This window comes from Trichomycterus rosablanca, chromosome 14 (assembly GCF_030014385.1).
Source record: "Trichomycterus rosablanca isolate fTriRos1 chromosome 14, fTriRos1.hap1, whole genome shotgun sequence".
Classification (NCBI taxonomy): domain Eukaryota; kingdom Metazoa; phylum Chordata; class Actinopteri; order Siluriformes; family Trichomycteridae; genus Trichomycterus; species Trichomycterus rosablanca.
Genome location: NC_086001.1, coordinates 28,037,187 through 28,051,061, shown reverse-complemented (window position 1 = coordinate 28,051,061; position 13,875 = coordinate 28,037,187). Strand labels below are relative to the sequence as shown.

At 35.7% G+C, this 13,875-nt stretch overlaps 1 protein-coding gene across 1 annotated transcript in view; it reads left to right on the top strand.

The window, feature by feature from the left end:
* The first annotated feature begins 4,724 nt into the window (after positions 1–4,724).
* Positions 4,725–13,875, top strand: part of LOC134326271 (zinc finger protein 585A-like) — a 338,798-nt gene continuing 329,647 nt past the window's right edge. The window contains exons 1-2 of the mRNA XM_063008438.1: positions 4,725–4,728; positions 5,704–6,210. Of these exons, the coding sequence (XP_062864508.1) occupies positions 4,725–4,728; positions 5,704–6,210 (511 nt within the window). The remainder of the gene's footprint in view (positions 4,729–5,703; positions 6,211–13,875) is intronic.

The window sequence follows — 13,875 nt, the reverse complement described above, 5'->3', positions numbered from 1 at the left end:
AAACAAAGTTCGACTGTAAACAACGTTCAACTGTAAACAAAGTTCAACTGTAAACAAAATTCAACTGTAAACAAAGTTCAACTATAAACAAAGTTCAACTGTAAACAAAGTTCAACTGTAAACAACGCTTGAACTATAAACAAAGTTGAACTATAAACAAAGTTCAACTGTAAACAACGTTCAACTGTAAACAACGTTCAACTGTAAACAAAGTTCAACTGTAAACAAAGTTCAACTGTAAACAACATTCAACTGTAAACAAAGTTAATCTGTAAACAAAGTTAATCTGTAAACAACGTTCAACTGTAAACAAAGTTAAACTGTAAACAAAGTTCAACTGTAAACAACATTCAACTGTAAACAAAGTTAATCTGTAAACAAATTTAATCTGTAAACAAAGTTCAACTGTAAACAAAGTTCAACTGTAAACAATGTTCAACTGTAAACAAAGTTCAACTGTAAACAATGTTCAACTATAAACAAAGTTCAACTGTAAACAAAGTTCAACTATAAACAAAGTTCAACTGTAAACAACGTTCAACTATAAACAACGTTCAACTGTAAACAAAGTTCAACAGTAAACAACGTTCAACTGTAAACAAAGTTCAACTACAAAGTTCAACTGTAATCAAAGTTTAAAAATATCACGTGTTTACAGGGCCGGAGTTGGGCCCCTTTTTCAGCCCAGGAGTTTTATGCCCAAACCCGGCCCACTTTTTCCATGCAGGAGGAATTTGAATAAATAAAACAGCAGCTAGCTCTTTCAATGCCTTTTTATTGGGTATAAGTTCAGGTATTATGTTGGTTAGTTAACAGAAAACACTTCACTTAAACATGTTTAATTCAAATTTAAATCAGATAAAGATTTAAAAGGTAAAAAAATGTGATAAAGATGAAAACGTATTTACATTTGTACAGGAGCAATAAGTTGAAATAAAAAAAAGAGGTACTATATTGTTAGGTTTACACTAAACTCTTAAATAGCTTCATTACACACATATTTAGTAGGCTACCTACAGCATCAAAAGCCTCCTAAGCAGTGCACAGGTTTCTGTAACTTTAACGGTGTCATTGTCTATAGACATGAGAATTTCCTTCTCTGTGTACATTAACATGAAGGCCTCCAAGGGGTCCTGTTTACCTATTTCATTTGGGCTGATTTTAATGTATTTTCAGCATTCCTAATATCTGGGTACTGGGTATCATTTAGAATCTATCCATCACATCTGTTCTGTGTGCAACTTGTTACATAAAATAGTTTTTTAGTTCATTTTTATCCTCTCTACTCGTCTCTGTAGTTCTGGCCTCTCTATGCCTACTCGGTTCACCAGCAGGATCAGACTGGCTCTGAGGCTAAAAAAAAACCATTTCATAAAGGGTTAGCCTATTTTGCTGAATAACATAACATGCTTGAAGTTTTTTTAGCCTATATTGTGATGGTGTAAAATTGATAGTGATTTAGGTTATTTGTCTTCATTTGTTAAAATAAATTAGGCTATCGTGCTGACATATTTCTGAATGTCTGAACAATTGAACATATATCATGTATATTCTCTATGTTATATTTTACATTACAAATAACTATCTTAGTTTAAATAACTCTGTTAGACTATCCTCTACCTGTCCCTTCAGTAGTCATGGCCTCCTCGGGATCATCAGTACAGTAGCGTCAAAAACATTCCATTAATGAGTTAGGCTGTTTAATATATTACACTTCAAATTATGTTTATTATTTTCAGCTTGAAACTGGATATTTGTGATTAATGGTGTGTATTGGGTTCTACAAAATCCACTGACTGATAGCGCTTATTCTGTTGCTATAATTACTTTTACTTTTACTTTTTCTGTTTTAAATATTCCTTAATAATAATCCTGAAATGTGCATTGGCCCACCACAGTGTCCTCACTGCATGTCCATTGGCCAATCACAGAAATGTCCCTCCCCCAGGATAAACCGTAATCTCAACAACAGGTGTTCAAAAAAATAGTGAATGAGTGCGAGATGGAGACAACCTGTTTGGCAGTGAGGAACTACAGCATAGCCAAAGAGCAGAAAAAATATAGTTAGAGTCCAGAGCCTCTGCTTCGTTAGTAACGCAGTTTAAGAAGAGACTGTGGGCCCATCTCAAATGTCGCCTATGCTCTACTTAGGGTACTTCCTAACAGTACAAAACATTTCTTTTAACAGTCACTGAATGATTAATAAGTAGTTATCTAAGCTACTGTTGGATATCAGGGGCTTTAAACCAGCCGTTTTAAGGACTATTTTTGTGAAAGTTCTATTATGTCATGTCCAACATAGTGCACTACATAGGGCGGTGGATATAATTTGAGACGGTACCATTAGTCTCTGATCCTCAGAAGTAAACACTATCTTGTCCTCTATAATACAGAAAGGAAAATGCAGTTGTTCAGGACATGTTGTAGAGTGATTGTGTGCATAGATCACATGGTTAATTTCCCTTGTCAACATATTAAAGTATTTACACATGCGATTTATTTCTTTGCTCATCGGAGCAATGCGCTAATTTGGAACAAATGTGAATCACGTGTGAATAAAAGTGCGAAAAAAGCATATTTACCAGTGTTAAAGGTTTATTTCTTGCGATTTAATGAGTCATGATCCAATCGAAAATCGAAATCCAATAGAACCATTTAAGAAACTGTAAATGTTAAGAAATATTGTAGATTTTTTATTGTGTGTGGGGGTGTCAAGGTGTGATGTGGATGTGCTTGTAGTGGGCTGGTCAAGAAAAAAGTTTTGTTCCCAGTCCAGCTCTGGTGACAGATAAATGTCAAAATTATTTTTCTCATCCAACCGGCCCAAACTCGGGATTCACATGAGCCGGCCCATCGGGAATCCTCCCGAATCTCCCGATTAGCCACTCCGGGCCTGCGTGTTTATATAAAACTGAGATTTAATCATGAAGAAACTCAATCAGTTCCGATTCATTTTGCTGGATCGGTTCAAATGAATCGGTTCATCAGTACTGAATCATGTGTGGTGCTAACAGTTAGCGGAGCAGCTAATAGTTTGTTTGTTTAAATAAAACTGGAGTTAAAGCTCCTCAAATCCTCACAGTGATGTTTTATTATGAACTCTAGTTTTATTATTAATTAGAATGTGGTTATAATGAAATATAAGGGTTATAATTAAATACATATTTTACTTACAGATGAGGCTCTACAGTACAAACACAGCAGCTTCTTGTTCTTCTTATGATGTTTAATTGCGGTTGGCAGAACAACTTTAAGACGCACCAGCGTCACCAACTGGACTGGAGTTGAACAGCAGCTTAGCAGTAAAACAGCTCCATTAGCACATCTGTATTAGTGGTGTGCGATACTGCAAAATTTGATATCGATCCGATACCAAGTAAATACAGGGCCAGGGAAGAGCAGTGTATCATGATTTATGAGGTGAATGTATCATCAATTTGCTTTGACTAATAAATGATTTTGTGTTTATTAGTTCATCATGTGCAGTGAAAACCCACTACAGTTTGTAGGTGAATAAAAAGTAATTTTATTAATGTAATAAACTTTAATGAAGTCTGGGGTTTTTGTTGAGAAACAATTATATAATAAGAAACATAATTCCCCCTCTCATTGTACACTCTGGCTTTTTGTAAAATAAAGTACAGAAAAATATTAAAGAACGTCGATTCTTTTTCATAGAAAGTTTTTTTTGTTCATAAACAATAATATAATAAAACTAAATTAATTCCTTTCACTGCACTTCTTATCTGTCTTAAAACAAAGTACAGTACAACATTAAAACTGAAGAATACGTTTTAAAATGTGAAAACATCCCATCACGCTAGTATTGATCCGATTCCGATAACAACATTGGTATCGATACTATCGATATTTGGATCGATTCGCCCACCACTATCCTGTATCTCTCAGGTAGCTTTAGAGAGGACTACACTACAGACATCCCAAGTCTCCCGGAAGTTTTGGGAGTCTCCCGCATATACATAGCGGCTCCCTGATTCCCACAAGTCAGATAAAATCTCCCGGAATCTAGAAAGAGCGACCAAGAGCGACACACGCACACAGGCGACACAGACTTTTTTAATATGATCGTGTATTAAATCCGTTATCTGATATACAATCTAGCGCACTGTGTAGGGAACATAATTAATTATGTAATACACTACACAGTGCACTAGATGGTGTATTACATAATTAATTATGTCCCTACATAGTGCACTAGATTGTATATTCGATCATAGATTTACGTTCCCTACTTAGTGCACTAGACAGTATATTAGACAATTGGTTTATGTTCCCTACACAGTGCGCTAGATTGTATATCAGATTTAATACGTGATCATATTAATAAAGTCTGTGTCGCCTGCGTTCGCATGTGTGTGTGTGTGTGTGTTTCAGTGCTTTCTGCACCATGGCCAGCATTAGGGTTCATAACATCGTGGTCTTCATGCAGTAAGACTATTTGGGGTAATTAGGGTTGAGGGGTAATTGGCTGTGGGGTATAAAATATATAAGCACTGCAGGACGGATCAGCTGCATTCATCTTCCCCTCTATCAGGACTGCCACCACCATGTTTCACAGTAGGTGTGGCATTAGCCGGGTGCCTGGTCTCCTCCAGACGTGACTCATTTCTTCTGGTCTGAGAGACCTCGAGGTGCATTTTGGCCCATCTTCCTCGATGGCTCAGATTGGCAGTATGGGTGGCAGATGCCTGGTCTCCTCCATAATGTGTTTGATTATTTATAATGTTATAAATGTATATGATTATTTATAATGTTATAAATGTGTTTGATTATTTATAATGTTATAAATGTATCTGATTATTTATAATGTTATAAATGTATTTGATTATTTATAATGTTATAAATTTATTTGATTATTTATAATGTTATAAATGTATTTGATTATTTATAATGTTATAAATGTATTTGATTATTTATAATGTTATAAATGTGTTTGATTATTTATAATGTTTAAATGTATTTGATTATTTATAATGTTATAAATGTATTTGATTATTTATAATGTTATAAATGTATATTATTATTTATAATGTTATAAATGTATATTTTTATTTATAATGTTATAAATGTATTTGATTATTTATAATGTTAAAATGTATTTGATTATTTATAATGTTATAAATGTATATTATTATTTATAATGTTATAAATGTATTTGATTATGTATAATGTTATAAATGTATTTGATTATTTATAATGTTATAAATGTATATTATTATTTATAATGTTATAAATGTATTTGATTATTTATAATGTTATACATGTATTTGATTATTTATAATGTTATAAATGTGTTTGATTATTTATAATGTTATAAATGTATTTGATTATTTATAATGTTATAAATGTATTTATTATTTATAATGTTATAAATGTATTTGATTATTTATAATGTTATAAATGTGTTTGATTATTTATAATGTTATAAATGTATTTGATTATTTTCTGCTTCAGAACTGAACAAGGATTTCTGCTGCTCCTCGTGTCCACGTTCCTCTACAACCCAAAATCAGCTCCACAATCACATCAAGAGCTGCAACCATGATAAATATGAGACTCTGGTGAAGATTAAGACTGAACATGAGGATCTGACGCCCACCAGAAGCTCCAGTAATCAGCAAACGTCCTCTGGTACTGTCAGCATGAACACCTCTCTCAGTCCCACACAGGAAGAAGGAAACGTCTGCTCACAGTGTGGGAAGAGCTTCAGGTTCCTGAGTCATCTCAAAATACACCAGCGCATTCACACAGGAAAGAAACCATATCAGTGCTCACAGTGTGGGAAGAGCTTCAGTACCCAGGGTGCTCTCAAAATACACCAGCACATTCACACAGGAAAAAAAACATATCAGTGCTCACAACGTGGAAAGAGTTTAAATACACAGAGTTATCTAAAAAAACACCAGCGCATTCACACTGGAAAGAAACCAAATCAGTGCTCACAGTGTGGGAAGAACTTCAGGTGCCTGAGTGCTCTCAAGATACACCAGCGCATTCACACAGGAGAGAAACCGTATCAGTGCTCACAATGTGGGAAGAGTTTTAATACACAGGGTAATCTGAAAAAACACCAGCACATTCACACTGGAGAGAAACCGTATCAGTGCTCACAGTGTGGAAAGAGTTTTAATATACAGGGTGATCTCAAAAAACACCAGCGCATTCACACTGGAGAGAAACCGTATCAGTGTTCACAGTGTGGAAAGAGTTTTAATATACAGGGTGAACTCAAAAAACACCAGCGCATTCACACTGGAGAGAAACCGGATCAGTGCTCACAGTGTGAGAAGAGTTTTAAAAGTGCAGAAGTAGTTTCTGAATTGGAACGACTGGAAGAAGAAGAAGAATTGCAGGTATCAGAAGAAAGTGACTACGATTCGTTTGAAGAAGACGCTTTTCTTCATGGAGAAGATGCTGTTCTTGACTTGTAAGTACATTTTTTATTTTTTATACCAAATTTACATTTGTGTTGTGGCATTGAAAAGTTTATTTTAGTAGTAAGGTAAAAATGCCAAGATCAAATTATTGTTTTCCAACTTTTATAACTTTTAAAAGACTATACTGTTGTTTCCAAGTTTATTATATATAATTTTGTTACAGCTGTGCATTTATTACAAAAACTTATGTTGTATTTTTCTTTTTGTGTTTTATAATAGCAATTCTGAGGATTCAGGTGATGACTGGGTGCCAGCTGCTCAGACTAAGAGAAAGAGGCATTCTTCCCCACCCCACCCTGAATCCACATCAAGGACCATTCACACAGATCCAGAAAGTACTGTAACGTCTGTCGAAGTGGTGCCAAGTACTTCATCCACCCACCTCCCAACAATACAGAAGACCAGGTCATCAGCAACACGTGCGAAGAGGCAATCAAGAGGACGTTCTCACCGAGTTCCTGCACAAACAAAAAGGCCAGGCAGTGTTTCTACAACCGAAGATGAAGATGATGTTTGGCATGACATCACTGATGTTGATGAGGCACCCAGCATTCCAAAATTTTTGCCAAAGCGACCTCCAGGGCTACAGCTTCTATCGAACACTGTATATTCCCCACTGCAGTTGTTTCAGCTGTTTTTCAGTACGTCTGTGGTGAAGACTATTGTAGATAACACCAATAAGTATGCTGAGATCAGAGCAGCTGCAAATCCATCTTACAAATGGATTCCTCTCAGTGTTAGAGAATTCTACAAATTTATTGCATTGGTAATATACATGGGGATTGTGAAACTAAAATCTGTTGCAGACTACTGGTCTGGAAAGGAATATTACCGCCTTCATTACACCGCAAAAGTGATGACAGGCAAAAGATTTTTGGCAATCTCTAGTAACCTGCATCTGTGTGACCCAAAAGAGGACAAAGATAACACAAGGAGAAAGGGAACCTCAACATATGACAAACTTTTCAAATTGAAGCCACTGTATACAGAGTTGCTGACAGCATGCCGGACATATTTTCAGCCGGACAAGGACATTTCGATTGAAAGCAAGAATCTTCTAATCTGCATCTCTAAAGCAAGAACTGGCCTGAAACAATACATGAAGGCAAAGCCAACAAAATGTTGCTACAAAATGTTTGTTCTGGCTGATTCAACCACAGGTTACACTTGGAATTTTTTTATTTATGAAGGCAAGAAATCAGTTTGCTCAGGCCAGGGACTGAGCTATGACTCAGTCATGTCCCTCATGGATTTTGCCCTTCTTGGCAAGGGGTACCACCTCTACACTGACCATTTTTACACAAGCCCCATGCTCTATTTGGATCTCCTGAAGAAGGAGACTCTTGCTTGTGGTACCATCCGTACCAACCGGAAGGGGTATCCAAGAACAAAAATCAATGATCTCAACAGGCAGGCAAAGAGAGGAACCATCCGCTGGCACAGACGTGGACAACTTCTTTTTGTAAAGTGGATGGACACAAGGGAGGTGGTGGTGTGCTCCACAATGCACAAGGCATATGATGGTGACACAGTGATGAGGAGAGTAAAAAATCAGGAGGGGGTTAGGAATAAAGTGAATGTTCCAGTTCCTGCAGCGGTCAAGGATTACAACAGGCACATGGGTGGAGTCGATTTGTCGGACACCTTGATTTCATATCACAATGCCTTACACAAGACAGTCAAGTGGTACGAGACATTATTTTACCATTTCATTGACATTGGGATTGTAAATAGTTTTATTTTACATCAGCAAATATCAAAAACAAATGCACAAGAGGCTCTAACTCAGAAACTCTTTAGAGAGAAACTGATGTCGGAGCTTGTGGCCTTTTCAGGGGACACCACCCAGGATGAGTCTGCTGCAGGACCCTCAGGTGACACAAAACAATGCCTGCCAGCATTTTACAGCGATGACAGTTCAGCTGGCAGGCGAAAATGTGCCATGTGCAAAAGGTCTGGCAACCCTGTGAAGACGCCAGTGTACTGCACAAAGTGCGATGTGCCATTGTGCGTTGTGGCCAAAAGAAACTGTTTTTACAAATGGCACAATATGGGGCACCACAAAAACCTGTAAATATTTGTACCAAAAATGTAAATAGACATTGTAAATAGTTTTGAGTTGATTGTATTTTTCAAAAAATTTGTTTTGCTAATCATTCAATTGTTGTGTTTTATTTTTGGAAAACATGTTTATAAAACGTTTGTAACATAGGTACCTAAATACAATTCATTATATTAAATTCAGAGGTTGTTTCTAGTGTAAAAAGGCTAAAAAAAAGCATGTAGAAAAGCTAAAATAACATTTGGAGAGGCTAAAATAACATTTGGAGAGGATATGTCAGGGTCATACAATTATTATTTTCACTAAGGTATGTAGATCTGAACCTAAATTAATTATGTTGTCACCATAAAATACAGATCATTCATTTTTGCAATATAGCTTGTTTTTCCCTATTGGAAGGTTTTGGAGAGGTTTTGGGCACATTTGGAGAGGCCGATATGGACTGTTGTTACTCCAACTTGTATAACTCCAGATCAGTATGGGTGATCATCAAAAAAATTTGGTATGGTGGTAGTAAACAACTTTGGCCACAGACATGATGTGTTGGCAATGTTATACCAGACCTATATTCATACTTATACTCACTAAAACTTTGGACTAAAACAAAAAATGTAAAAATCGTTTTTATCATCATTGCAACATGGTAAAATATCATTATGACCTTTAGCAGTTTCTTCTGATACTTTATGGGGTTTTCAGTCACATTAAACCATAAATTTCCTAATATCATATGTACTTTGTGAATAAACAGCATTAAAATTTGGGTATGCCCTTCAGACGGAAAATGCACAAAAATAGACTGGACAGCCAAGGGGTTAATCAACTGAGTAATCTCAAAAAACATCAGCGCATTCACATTTTACAGAAATGATGCTCACAGTGTTGGAGCTGCTTTGCTTATTTTTCAGCACTTAGACACAAGTCTGACTCATCAGATTGTACCAAACAAGCTAAAATATAAAAATATAAAATATAGTGAGTGAGTGAGTGTTGGGGAGAAATGGTTATCAATGAATGAATTATACTGTGTAATTAATAGGTAATTAATTACACAGTAAACATTAATAAGTAAACAGTAATAATAAAAGTATAAATCTTTAGGTTAAACTATTACTGGGAAATAATGTGATTATCTATAGTGGAGTGAATGGTGGGTAGAAGCAGGAGGTTTAGAGCCTGATGTAAGTGAATGCTATCAATTAATAGTGGAAGTGAATTGAAAATAAAAGGTATTGGATCGGCTAGCATATATTGGTCTTAGTGATGCTGTGCTTGATTGGTTTTCTTCATACATTTCTAGACATGTACAGTATGTTCACATTAACTCCTGTTACTCCTGGACAGTGATAGCTCAGTGGTTAAGGTACTGGACTAGTAAACAAAAGGTTGCCGGTTTAAGCCCCGCCACCACCAAGTTGCCACTGTTGGGTCCCTGAGCAAGGCCCTTAACCCTCAATTGCTCATTGTGTTCAGCTCATTGTGTAAGTCGCTTTGGATAAAAGCGTCTGCTAAATGCTGAAAATGTAAATGTTACTAGTGGTGTCCCTCAAGGCTCTGTCTTGAGGCCTATACTGTTTTTAATTTACCTGCTTCCCATTGGACGTATCTTTAGAAAATACAACATTCAATTTTATTGTTATGCGAACGACACCGAACTATACCTGTCCACTGTGCTCACGGCTACTCTTCCTCCTCCATCTCTCTCTGATTGTCTAATAGAATTAAGAACATGGTTCTCTTACAATTTTCTCAAATTAAATGCTGATAAAACTAAAATTCCTCTTATAGGTAGAAAATCTCCTCTCTCTAAATCTAACAAATTCTCAGTGATGATAAAGAACTCAGTCGTTTCTCCTTCCACTCACAATCTTTCATTTTCACGATCTGCTTATTTCCATTTACGTAACATAAATCGTCTACGTCCATTCCTTTCTCCTAGAAGTGCTGATGTTCTTGTTCATGCCCTGGTCACATCTCGATTTGATTATTGTAACTCTCTCCTTTTTGGTCTACCTCATATTGCAGCTAGAGCTTTTAGCTACTCTGCCCCACGTCTCTGGAACTCTCTCCCTCCTGACATTCACACCATTGATTAAATTCCTAGTTTCAAAACATGCCCTAAAACGTATTTCTGTAAACTCGCCTACCCTTAATCTGTGTCGTTAATTATGTACGGATGTTTTGTATTGTAAGGTGTCCTTAAGAGTTTTCAAAGGCGCCCATAAATATATATATATATATATATACTGCTCAAGTATATGAAAACATCAGATTGTACAAAACTTTATATATATATACAGTATATATATATATATATATATATATATATATACAGTATATATATGTATATATATGTTGGCACAGATATTACTTATATAACTTGTGTTTCACACGTTTTCATTGTTTGGCTTATATAACTTGGTACAATCAGTTTTGTACAATCTGATGTTTTCATATACTTGAGCAGTTGCTACAGTCTGGGCAAATGGCCACCTATCCAGTCTAGAATTAGTATTGTTATGTTCATTTATGTGTCATTTATGTATTTTGCTTGTTATTGCTTGTTTGCTAATAAAATATCTACATATTGAACCTTAATCCTTGGTCTCATTATTGATTCCTGAAAGCTTCTGTCCTGTTTTTAGATGAATAAAAACACGTCCCAGTCAGTGTACTGAAGAGCAGAGAAGGCTATCGCTAGGCAGGTCTTTACCTGTATTAGTTCTGGTTTGTAGCAACTGGTGAGCGGTCTGTATGCTGGAATCAACATAAGTCCCACAAAGTCCACATAGGAGTGAGTAAACTGACATTGTTCAGCTCACGTATGGCACTGAGGTAAAAGATATTTGGTATAATAAGAACATCAACATTTTTCATGGTTTTGTTTTCATTGGTTAAAAAAGTCTCCATATAGATATTATATCATTAATTACACTTAGCACTGATTGCTAAGTGCAGTTCTGTGTTCAGCTGTATTGAGGATATCGACATTTTCCTCAGGCATGTTGTTACATTTTAACAAAATTTGCTGAGATAACAATTACTACACTTTGCATTGTTATTGTACTGGAATTCTGGGGTCAGCTATCAGTGATATCATAATATATCAATTATTACACTTAGCATTGATTGCTTTAATTATTTTTTAATTAAGTACAAGTAAAATTACTTGTCTAAAAGTCTACTCAAGTAAAAAGTAACTAATTTAAAATGTACTCAGAGTAAAGGTTACTTATTACTTTACTTACTTATTACTAAGTTAATACCAGACTTTTGAAGCATAATCTGTCACTCTGTTTATATCATTGCACACCTGGACATTTAATGCCAAAACACTTTGTAATTTTTTGTATTATATTACATTTTTTTATTATTATTGACATTGCGTATATATTTATTTCTACCAACATTGTACTGCAATACTTACTTATTATTTCTTATGCATCTTTAGCCTATTTAATTAATAATTTTTAACTGAGTCTTTTATTTACTTTTTTCTATTGTACCCTGAGCTGTTGTAATACTTGACTTTCCCTCTGGGATTAATAAATCTATCTATCTATCTATCTATCTATCTATCTATCTATCTATCTATCTATCTATCTATCTATCTATCTATCTATCTATCTATCTATCTATCTGTGCAATGCAAACATGACAAGTGGATATATCTTACAATATTTGTTTTTAATTAAGATATAACAGAAAAAAAACATGTTGATAGAACATTTAAAACATTTAGGGATGTGTAATGTGTTATTTTAGTACAGACCATCCCATAATACTTTTTCAAACTGTCTAACCCCTGAAGCTGGCATTAATTGTGGATTCTATAGACCAGCCTTCTTTTCATCACCAACAAATACCAAACAACATCATACTGCAAATCTCAGAACTCAACACAAGTCAAGGTAGTAGTTTAAAAGTGACAGTAAGTCTGTGTCTGTTTCTGTTGTTTATTTGTGTTTGTGTGTAAACTGTGATTGAATTAAACCTACATCTCTCTGATGGTCTGACTGATAAGCTGTCTGTTCTGACCTGCTGCTTAAGCCTGACTAGCTCAGTCGGTAGCGCATGAGACTCTTAATCTCAGGGTCGTGGGTTTCAGCCCCATGTTGGGCGAGTATCTTCATTTAACATCTACAGAAACCAAAAGAACGTTTTTCCATTTTGTATAGCCGGTCTCCGGTGACTTATCAGGTGGATATTTGTGCTTGTAGGACTTGCTTGTTTTTCTTTTCTACAATGTAAGTTCACACCTTCAGGTTCATGTTATTTGAGATCTCTACATAGATTCTTCCTCATGTACAGAAAGACGCAGTTCAGTTTGAGAAGCTCACAGCGGGAGAGCGAGTGAGTCTGCGCGTTCAAATGAATCAAATGAGTTGATTCTTTAATCCGGTTCTTTAAGTTGAACGACAGGAATAGACTCGAAAGAGTCTATTCACTAAGTTGATGGTACTCAGCAATGAGCAATTTGAAGCTGAGGGAGTCGATTCTTTTTGATGAAGTCAACATTTTATAGTAAAAAGCGTCGGATCACTATCGTTAGGTGTCATTTAAAAATGAATTGCGGGTCAATACAGAGACAAACCATCTCATCTAATACAAAATAGAATAAATAATGTATAACAGTTTGATGATGCATCATACATACAGCCCTAGTCAAAATATCCTATATCCTACCCCAGACAGCACAATACGTAGGTGAAGCATCGGTAAAACACCGCCGTGTAGGAAATTCATCGCGTTCTATTTTTAGACGTAGGATATTGGGAGGCAAAACGTGGAAGTGTCGCTTTTTGCTTTCCTATGCAACGTGCATCGGCTGAAGATCGGAACATCGCGTTTTCAGCTCCACTGTCGCATCAGGGTCACATGGAGCTGTGGTCAGAGAAGCCCGCTTGGGACTGAAAGATCACCGGTTCTATTCATCAGACTGTATCAACGATTTTAAAGGAGCAGAGATGTACATGCAGGAAAAGTAAAGCCAAATATTACCCATAAGAAAAAGATTTTTCACTGATACTATCGTCAACAATAAATATAAACTCAGGACACACGAAATTCACTGTTGGTTGTGGACAGAAAATGAAATTGCTATATTAGATTTATATGCACTGCCCCCTGGTTCCATGAACTATAGCTACTGTATAGAAATCTGAATCTGTAACTGGTCATATTGTGTACACTGCCAACCCTGGTGACTATAACAACCACTGTATCAGAGAATGTAATGTGGCCTTTCATTAAAAAAATAAATCAATGTCAGGTGTAAAATGATAACCAGACAGTAGCAACATTTACAGTCACAAACAAATCAGGTTGGTTTACTGCAATGGTAGTTTGAAATGC